Source organism: Serinus canaria, chromosome 8 (genome assembly GCF_022539315.1).
Source record: "Serinus canaria isolate serCan28SL12 chromosome 8, serCan2020, whole genome shotgun sequence".
In the NCBI taxonomy this organism is placed as follows: domain Eukaryota; kingdom Metazoa; phylum Chordata; class Aves; order Passeriformes; family Fringillidae; genus Serinus; species Serinus canaria.
This window is the reverse complement of record NC_066322.1, coordinates 17,625,105-17,635,991: the sequence shown is the minus strand read 5'-3', so window position 1 is coordinate 17,635,991 and position 10,887 is coordinate 17,625,105. Positions and strand designations below refer to the sequence as shown.

Here is a 10,887-nt window from a genome sequence, read left to right as displayed (position 1 = left end):
ATACAGTCAGAAATTTTACAATTTCTATTTTTCATCAAAAAATGTCAGTCGCCACATGTCACTTGATGACTCCTCTAACAAATCTCTTCCTGGATCCCACTAGCTCACTTTATCTAGCTCTTTGGCCAGCCATCAGTGTCAATCATCCTAAACTACCCTGACATGTAGCCTAACCTAGGGCTAGAGGCTTCAGGCTTTCAGTCTTGCTGGCTTGCAGGGGTGATAAGTACTCATCCTAGGAAAACCAGCTTCCACAGCAGTCTGCAGGCAAGTGCTAAGCTCTGACAACCCTGCACCTGTTGAACTGAAGTGAAAATACATTACATTTACTTCACAAGCTGGACTACTTTTTTTCAGACTAGTTTGTAAAATACCCTTGCAAAATTATTCAGCCAACATGTCTCACCTTGTCAATAATTTTTCACGTCTATTTATGCATGAAACAACTGAAAGCAAGCTACTGAAACACCCTCAATGCTCCTCTGTCCAATACTCTGCTCCTCCTGCAAAATAGTCCTTCCCTTTCATTTCTCTGTCCTGTACCCAGCATCCCCAGGCTCCACCATGCTGGATACCTCTGAAGCTGCTGCCCGTTAAGAGGGAGAGAACCAGGTCAGTGCCTCTTTGAGAAGCCCCGGCAAAAGACAAGGCACCTGATCTTCCCCTCCTTTGCCTGTAGGACTGAAAGTAAGGACTTGGACCTAGCAAGCCAACTAATCATGAAGATAGAAACAGAAATGCCTTACTGCTGGAGACCTTCACCTCCTCTGCCTGCCAGGAAGGCAACCAAAGGGTACAGAAGTGACAAGGAAGAGACAGGGGCTATCTTGGGAACAGCACATTCACACAGAGATTACACACACCTCATTTCCTAATGAAACCAGGCTAAAACTCATAAAACATGCAGAACTCTTCAATAACAGGAGTGCTAGTTTCAGCTAAGTTTTTTGAGACATTTAAATCACTCTGCATTTAATTCACATTTTTCCCAAGGAAAAAAGTTCTTCACTTTTCCTTTGCGCCTGCCTGCAGAACTAATCAAGAAAGAATAGATTTTAAACATCACATGCTGTAAACTTTGAAAAGGAAAAAATACAACAATGTAACCCTCTCTTCCAAACTTAGTTTGTTGATCAGAGGAAAAATCACTCAACTCAGAAAACAACAGATATAGCAAGCTGTAAAATTTTTTAAGGTGAAGCAGGAACTCATCAATCTCATTTTGTTAACCATCCTCAAGGACCAAACACATGCACTGGAGAGAATTTCAAACCTCAAAATACTCAGATTATGTAATACTAAATAAATTCTTACATTAAAGGAAAAAACAAGGTAAAAAAATTCTTAAAGCTGCATTATTGTGACCTATAATTGCACAGCAAAGCAGGAACTTTGTCACTGGTTCTAGCAAGCCAATGCACTAACAGAATTATTAATGGCTTATTCTCTATAGTTAAGATTACTGCAGTCTACTGACTAATTTTACCAAGATCCATTAAGTAGAAAATACCATGCCAAGTCCTATAGTTTCAAAAAAAAAAAAAAAATCATTCCTTCTTTTTTTCTTCTTATCCTCTATGTAGCTGGAATCACACTAGCAGGCTGCAGCTGCTCAGCTCCCCAAGAAACCAGGGAGGTAAGAAATATTGCAGATGTCCTAATATATCTAAATCAATCGATCAATCTATCTACCTGCCTTTCGACACACACCAGGACTACAAGACATGGGATATTCTGCCTAATAATTTAAAAAAAAATCTGTTCACCTCAGCAAAACTGAATTTCAGGTTGTCTCAGAGTCTGAACAGAAGAAGGACTTCAACCTCATCCCTACATAACAAAGCCAAACCTTTTCAGCAGTCTTGCTCATTGTAACAGATTTGATATTTGGAAAACCATTTCCTGAGATGGGACCAGTGGATTTATATTGCTGTTGGCAAAAAACCCCCACAATTCTTTATTCTAATGTTTTGACAGATGTACATGTTAACTAAGCACAGAATTAGACAAACTATCTGGACTAAACTAGAGTTTGAAATCACAGTGCCTTACATCCTGCAGACAGCAGGATCTTATTAATCTTGTCATGCTGTAGGAACATAAGGAAACTTATAAAGAACCAAAGAAACTGTTTTTGTAAAATGGCTTATGAAACTAATTCTAAATGTAAAACATTAAAAATGGCAAGCTACAAATAGTTGTATGAAGTGTTATTCCTGCAGGGCAAAGTCACCTTTCATAACATGTTGAATCACAATACACAGAAATACTTTTAAGTGTACTCACTTAGCTTTGAGGTTTTCCCCCAATTTCGAGTTAGAAAGCTATAAGGTTCATTTCACTTACATACTGTATTTGCCACTTAGCATTATCTGATCAAAGATCATTTTTGGACTTCTCCAACCAATCTCATTGCTCCACCAGAGAAAAATGTACCGATCCACAAAGAAATAAAAGTCAGCAACAGCCCTCTGAAAAAATACCAGAATTATTTTCAAAATCTGAAACTGAGTTTGGAGAATCACCATGCCTATGGTTAAGTTTTACTAACAATCTGAATACTCACATTCCATGGAGTTTAAGAAGTTATTCATGAATCTTATTTTTAGTAAAATTTTAATAAAAGTGATGCTTTTCACATTCTGAAGAGCTAAAAATACAGAAACTTATTTACATTTTATAACAACAAAAATGTACAAATTACTATACAAAATGCATTACCATCTCATGAAAAAGAAGTTTTTGAAAGTTCTAGGATTAGGACATTATTAAGTCTGTATTTTCTGAAGAGATACCACTTTAAAGACTAAGTATCCATAACTGAACAGTGATTTTCTTCAGATTAATAAAAAATGCTTTCATGACAATTATGACTGTCATTGCTTTTAATTTTGGCTGATACAAATATAACCTCATAATAAAAGCTGCTGAATTTATAACAAGTCAAAGCCAATATATATTCTTTCCCGTGAGGTTTTTGCCACAGAAATTTTAAAAATGAGAAAAGTATAGAAACTTCTTTTTAAGGAAATAAGCCTGGCAAGAAGAATGTAAGCTACCCTTTTATAAACCCCTATATTTGTACACAGACAGTGCAGATGTTTACAGTTATTTCAAAATTACAGATATGGCAATCACTGTATGCTATCTGATACACGTTTTAGAGTGGAAATAATTCAGCACAAGCTGAACACACAGAATGGCAAATTTCAAGTCACATTTCTAGTTGAAACACGCAAGCACATTCTGATACACAAAAGGAAATCTGACACACTTTTATTTTAGAAAAATATGGGACATCATATTGTACAGATGAAAAACGTAACAGATCAGCTCAGTCAGACCCTTAACTACTGCTTAAATCACTGGAAATAGTCACATCTGTGCGTCTGGGTGCTCGAGTTGGAAAAAGATGCTGATTCCCAAACTGTGAGTATGGATGAATAGGATTCTATCAGCACTTCAGACTGGGTGATCACTGCAATATCTGGAGTATAACTTAAATAATATACTGGGTGTAATTCTGATAAAATGCATTTTATTTCATGTATTAAGACTAATGCAAGCCCCTGCATTATACCATGACATTCAAAAGCTGATAGCTGTTTACTGATTTGAAAGGCACCCAAAGGAAGACATCAGTTCACAAAGCATTCTGACATCAATGTACCTACAGTGGCTGTGCTGCAAAGTGACTGAAAAATGCTTTGATTTGAACGCTGACAGCTTTAACCGAATGCTCCAGGATAATTCGGTTACTCTTAAATGGCAACTGTGTAAAATCCTATTTCTAACTCAAAAGGAAAAAAACCCCACAACAATCAGTTCAAGGTAATATACTGGAAAACTACTGAAGTGCCCAAAGTGTTCTAATATTCATTTGAACCCATGATTCTGAAAAAGTGAAGTATCCTGTTCTCAAACATGAATGGTCCACGGATCTCATGTGAAATCCTTTGTCACTTTCACCCACGAGTGTACTGTATGATTAGTAGAAAATCTTTAGCACACACAAAAAAAAATGAAAGATGAAACTTGCAGCAAGAGAGCATGGCAAACCTGAGAGATCTATTAGTGCATAAATCTGCTTAAAAACTAAAAAGATAGAAAGAGAGAGCTAACAAACTACAATAAAGGTTATGTCTTTAAAGCAGTAAGTTATAACAGGGTGGGAAATGTTTAATTTGCACATATGCCTGCAAAGGGGTCACTATCTGAAAATAAAGAGTTGGTATTTTTCATAGCATCAGATTTATGGTAAAAAGCCATAAATAGTAGTTTTTATATTATGCTTTTCCCACCCTGGCAGAGAATAACATGAATTTAGAAGCACAGTAGAAGTGAAAAACAAAGAAGAGAAGAGATAGAAAGCAGCAGAGAAAGACAGAAAAGGTGAATACAGAGCTACAGAAGTGTTTATTGAGCATGCTACAGAGGTAAGCAGAGTACACACAAAATGAAATTAAACAACCGTCAAACCTCCCAACTTTGTTAGAAAAATTAATTTTTAATTGTGCCACTTCCAAACTATACTGAATTTTACAATTCTAAAGATGTAAAAACTTAACTAATAGAAAATATACATGACCTTTTTTTCTACATAGCTAACAGAATCTATGAATCTTAAAACTAAGTACATCAATTTCAAAAAGTATTGGTCATTTAAACAGAATCAAGGTAACAGTTCAGACTGTCAGTGAACTGCTTTCAAATTAACTGGATCTGCAGATTCTGAGCCATGTTTATAGTAAAGTCAGATCAATTTCTAAATACAAAATATTTTGAAGAGATTTATTAAAACTGAATATTACAATGCAAGGTAAATTAAGACTAAAGGCACATAAACTTTGGTCCCACCTGGTTGTCAGTTTTAGAAAACTGCCACAAAATTTCCTGCAAGCTTTTGCAGCAAACTTTCTTCTTCATTGAAAAATACATGCACCATTTCCTGAACTAGCTTGACCAGTCTGCACATGCTCAGAAATCCACAACCATATTCCATATCTTAATTACAAACTAAAGATGGCAATATATATTGAAATGCACATAAGTCATGTCAACTTCAAAAACATCTACGAAAAATATTCAGCCACAAACAAGACATTACTTAGTGCTGACATTTATATGATACATCCCACAAGAGTGTGTACAAAAAGGTTAAGATTCCACAATGCTTTTCACGTAGGGCTCAAAGTCACAGAAGTCACTTTTTGTCCTTTGAGAAATTAATATTCTGTACCTTGTTAATTTTAACTAATGCCTACATTCATAACTGAATCTAGACCAGAACAATGAAATACGAAAGGTTTTTTTTAAAAAAAGAACACATAGCAAAAAGAAGTAAAAATCAAATAAAATAATTTTACTCTTTCAGTGTAATGCATCTTATCCAATTAAAAAGAAAAGAAGTGACAAGCCAGCAGATAAAGAAATCAAGCAGGAGAAAACAAAAGCTTAACCTTTTTACACACCCCTGCCTAAACATTTTAAAATTATCATGTAACAATGTGCCCCAGACAACCAAATTTGCTTTTTACTAGTTATGCAACTCCAGCACTACTAATTTTCCTTTTTAAGGCACGTACGTCAACTAAGTTGAAAAAATGTGGTATTAACTTGAAATATTTTAAACAAAACAATGGTTTATCTAAACAACAGTTGAACAGTTGAAAAGCAGTTAACATCACTGCCTTTTTTTAATTATTTTTTTTAAAACAATTGAGGAATGGTAACAGCATGAAAAAAATAAAAAAAACAGAAGACAAACTCTGGTCCCCACTTTCCTGAACAGTCAAAAGGTGACAACACCAAACAATGCAATACACCTTCATTCTCTATCTGCCTTTTTAAATAGTTGACTTAGAGAAAGAAACTCTCAGATGGTGACTTTCTCCCAGATTGTAATTGTGAAGATCAATCAAAGCCTGAATAGCTTCTTCTACTGTTGACATCTGAAGAAGTGCCATCTTGTGATCTCTTCTGAAACAAAATAATGGAGTTAGGAACTTGAACACTAGTTCAACTTAAGGTTGCTCCTTAAGTCTGCAATTTGATATATACTTTTTCTTAAGATGTGCTGCAAAGCTCTTTTTTTTAGAGCTATGTGCAGAAAAGGTACTTACTGAAAAAATTTAAATGCTTTCACAGTGCCTCCAGTGTTAGCAAACAATGTGCGTAGATCCTCTTCTGCTACTGATGGTCTACAGACAGGAAGAAAATAAGCATAAGCAGCAAATCAGTAGTCAGTTCAGTGTGCTGTGATTCACATAAATATTATCAGATTGCTGACAGTGAACACTTACGGAATATTGGACAGATGAAGTGTTGCAGAAGGAGGGAATATATTTTGGAAGTTTTTGGAACCAGGTTTCTTGAAGCGGTGCAAAGGTGAATTACCAAAATCTTTAGTCAGCCCTTGGTCATCAAGTCCCTCTCGAGGTAGTTGTACTGTCTGATGTTTGGAAAGGGTAACGCGAATGATCTTTCCATACATTTTTTGTCCATTAAGATGGCTCATGGCTGAAAAAGACAAGTTTACTCAATTGAGTGCTACTTTTCAATAGCTTGTGATACATCACACATGCAAAGAAGAAAAGCACTCAAGCAAATCAAAGGGTCAGTGTGCTAAGGGACTAGAATCAGGAACAAGGTCTACAGACTCTTTGACAATATTTAATTTTATTCAGGGATCATCATATTTGATTCAGCTGTTGAATTCATATAGGGTATTCATTTAAGTGCAGACCTTGTAGAACACAAGTGCGTGCAAAAAGATTTTGGATCTGGTGGATAACCAAGATAAGAGACAAACTGACAAATATAAACACATTTATTAGTTCACTGATCTTACACAGCCTAATTTCCAAATACTTAGACTAATGGGAATATAAACAGAAAACTAATCTTACCCAGCTGTGACTGGTTTCCATCAGCCATCTGTATAAGAGCACTATCTTTCTTATTGTATAAAATCTTCACACGCTGCACATCACCATAAACACCTTTTCAAAGTCAAAAGTAACCCAAAAGAAAAAGTTCATTTTTAAAGCCAGCCACCTTAGTAATATATTTTGACATATCAATGGAACATTCAGACAGCAACAAGATCACTCGCTCAAACTCAACACACTCACAAATGAATAAAGGAGATAAAGATTTTGAATAGTGAATTTTGAAAAGAATAATTTCTGATAAACCCTCAAAGCTATGTGAATGATATAAAATTAAAGACCATGCAAAATATATTAGCATGCATTAAAAGAAAATCTGTGTCTATGGAGAGATTTAAACAGCAAAAGAAAAATAGCAAAAGATTTACTATTCAACTTTAAGCCAAAGTGCTAGCTACAAATAAGAATTAAGGTGAAACAAAAAAACCAACCAAACAAAAACCATAAAAACAAAACCAAATCAATAATAAAAGTATAGTGCTAACAATAACATACCGAAGAGGGTAAACAGACTTTGGGGCGTAACCATCTTTAGAAGGAGAGAAGAGCAAGCAGCGTAAGACAAGAAGAGAGAAGAGTCGAGGAAGAGCGGAGATGAACAGATCATCCATAACGAAGGGTGGTTCCCGCAGAATGGTGAGGTGGTCATGGATCATGGTTTCAAGGCGGTTAATTGGGGCAAGTTGGTCCGAGGAACATTTTGTTCAAGCACAGAAGCATGAACATAGGGAATGAAGACGGGGAACGTACACAAAGACGAGGAGAAGGGTAAGACAGGGAAGGGCATGGGAATTTGGGTAAAGACAAGGAAAGGGAAGTTGAACACACAGGGAAAAGGATGAAATGGGGGAGGGAATACAGCAATGCAGAAGAAAAAAAAATAAGGAAGTGGGGAACAAAAAAAAAATAAAATATAGGTCAGTACATAGGAAATGTAGGAATTTGGTCAGAAAATGGTTGGTTTATGTACTGTACGAGAAAAACTGAGTAAAATGTAGTCACCCAAGACAAATATGGGTAAAGTACATTCATATCAAGAGTAAACTACAGCATTTCATCTCAACATGAAAATAAATTAAAAAAAGCATGCAATAGAAATTTTTAAATTTAAACTTTAACTGCGTAAGCATGGCTGGTTATGAAATGCAGGCAAAATATCTTTCAAAATGGCACTCTGATCTGAAACATTTTAACATGCAAGACTGTGGATGACAAAATAGTACTAGATGATAAAAAAAGCTTAATGATTTACAGTGACAGAGGCCAGTTAAAAATGGAACAGCTAGACTGATACAAACTTCCCACATTTCATACCAGCTTTCACAGCCATCAAAATAAATGTAAAGGACAGTAAAAATGCAAAACTAAATTAATCCCTTTAGATTTCAGAGTTAGCAAGAAAGATACAGTTAAGGTGAAAATGCTTTGCCACCACTTTTTTATTTTTAAGACAAATGAGTAACTGCAAAGAAAAAAAAAATTACTAAGAGAGACTGGAAGAGTGCCTCGTCAAGATCTTTGGGAGAACCTTCAAAGAAAAATGTGTTAGAGTAGTTCACACAAAATAAGACTCAAAAATGTGAGATACAAGCATGAAATGAAACAGCAAACAATTAGAAACAAAACAGAAATTCTAGTTTACATGATTACAGTTACAAAAGAAAGAATAGTTGGTATTCAAACATGATGAAGTTACCAAATTTTTCTTAGAAAAAATAGGTAGCTGACTGTCAAAGGATATTTTAAGTTGTCAGCTACCTAGGAACAAAAATGTAATTAACAATGGCTTTAAAATAAACTTTGGGGATTATTAAAAAACAGCAAAAAATACTTTGAGCTTAAAATCCAAATGTAAGAGGCCAAAGGCATAGAAAATATAGAATACTGACAAATGAAGTGTGACTAAAGGGGGGGGGGGAAAACAAAGTAAAATTGTTTCACTTACCTCTTCATTTAAATTGCTAACCAGGAGGACTGTATTGCCACCAGCTGAAACTCCAGGCATTCCCACACGGCCAGCAGCAGCAGCTGCAGCAGCAGCAGCAGCATTTGGAATAGCCAAAGGACTCAGAGCTCCTGGAACAGCTGCAACAGGAAGCCCTAATTTTAAAATAAAGCATATTTTACGAAACAAACACAAGTCATTTTAAAAAAAAAGCTCCTATATCAGTACTAGGGCTGTATACACCACTGAACACAGCAAACAATACCACTGTAAAGTCATCCAAAGGGTTGTGAAATGGGTTGGTAAATTAACGTAAGAGAAACGTAGAAAATTTTTTTCAGATCAAGTCTGCAGAGTTATGAGGTATAAAAGGTACTTTCTATTCAAATAACCATTACTGTGCAGCAAAACTGTTTCCACTGCACTCTAAAATGCTTGAAGTGTCTAGTTTATCAAGATGGTCTAAAGTAAATGTTGATTAAATCAGTAAGAATAAACACTAATTGTGCTCTCTGCATCATTACATCCTTATTTCTCATCATCATTTGAGAGACATTCCTCACTTCAACTTGGTGCTTGACTAAATCTCCAACTGTGCATTTGTCCATGTGAAGAGGTTTACACATCTCTCACATGAGCATGAGGTGGGGAGGCAACCCTCTAAATTCAAGATTCAACATGCTCTGTGGCTTTAGTAACGCAGGTCTCTGAACAAGCACGTCACCCTCAGCTATAGCTTCAGATGTACCTTTACATTTTCTTCTTCAAGGGAACTCAGACCCCGCAGAGAAATGCTGGTTTTGTCTGCTAACGTCACTGGGGTGTGAGTTGAGTGCGCTACTCCCAGGATTCAGGAAAGGTTCTTGTGATACATTTGCACTAACATTTGCACTATACACAGCTTTATTGTATTTGATCAACATTGCCATTTGCACATCATGCAGGGTTCAGTAAACGAGCACCATTGTATCAAAATACTTTTCCAGGACAGTATGGCATGACAGACCCCCACCTGAAGGAAATACAACTTGTTTATACTAGTTCAATAGCAATCACTTACATTTTAGAAAATGTCGAGCTACCAGGTCTTACTAGAGCATATCCAGTCTTCCAGTATGTCTAGACATCTCTCCCTAACCTTACAAACTTTAAGCCAGTCCAGCATTTCAGGAGTAAAGGAATCTAAAGAAGACCAGTGCAGTTTTTATGGTTCTTTCCACAGCTGGGCACAGCACAGCCAAGTAACTCATACTTTAAAAGGCAAAATTCTTCACAACATCAGACTCACCCTAAGGACATTCTTTGGTCTCACTGAAGAAGTTAAAAACAATTATTTATTAAACACCATTCCTAAAAAGTATTTTCAATTATTATCCCTCAAAATTCTCAGCAAGAATCTCGAAGAGGGGCACTAGTGGAAAGTGCTAACAAAGAATGCCAGCAACGACAGCAAAGGATAAAGCTGCACTAGCCCTAAGCACAACAGTTTATTTCCAGCTGTAATATTAAACAAATATCTAAATTGTGAGTAACGTGCATCAGTATTTGCTATTTTAAGTAGTTCTTATATAAAGTATTTTGTTTGTTGTGGTTCAGTATAATACAGCTGTTGTTTATCCAAAGCTTTTTTTCTGTGACATTTGTAAATTTTTTGGGGGGGGTTGAAGAGGAGGGAGATTATATCTACTGTTTCATATGTGAGGTAAAAAACAGAAGGAAAAAAAATTGCCTCTGATCATTCATTTGAACCCAGCTCATTTAGTCCAGTAGTAATTTTCTCCTTCTTTCAAAAAACATTAACACTCATTGAATGTTGTTCAGTTTACAGACTCAAGGATTTCTGAAACCTTATTTTATCACAGGTGAGGATGTAGTAGATGAATGAGTGATGATGCATGCAGGCTAGACCATCTATTTGATTGATATGTTCTTAACTGATTACTTAGCATACATAGATCTCATTTTTTGAAAAGGTCAGACAAATTACAAAGC

The 10,887-nt window shown here is 35.8% G+C and overlaps 1 protein-coding gene across 5 annotated transcripts in view; it reads right to left on the bottom strand.

Moving 5' to 3' along the window:
• Positions 1–3,252: 3,252 nt before the first annotated feature.
• Positions 3,253–10,887, bottom strand: part of PTBP2 (polypyrimidine tract binding protein 2) — a 45,132-nt gene continuing 37,497 nt past the window's right edge. For 2 of the 5 annotated variants that reach the window (XM_018912183.3, XM_018912188.3), the window contains 6 exons: positions 8,896–9,050; positions 7,446–7,479; positions 6,909–7,001; positions 6,303–6,519; positions 6,123–6,200; positions 3,253–5,979 (listed from right to left, as the gene is read on the bottom strand). In XM_018912183.3, the coding sequence (XP_018767728.1) occupies positions 5,847–5,979; positions 6,123–6,200; positions 6,303–6,519; positions 6,909–7,001; positions 7,446–7,479; positions 8,896–9,050 (710 nt within the window). In that variant the 3' untranslated portion in view covers positions 3,253–5,846. The remainder of the gene's footprint in view (positions 5,980–6,122; positions 6,201–6,302; positions 6,520–6,908; positions 7,002–7,445; positions 7,480–8,895; positions 9,051–10,887) is intronic. The other 3 variants (XM_009088515.4, XM_009088516.4, XM_009088517.4) reach the window with 3 other exon arrangements.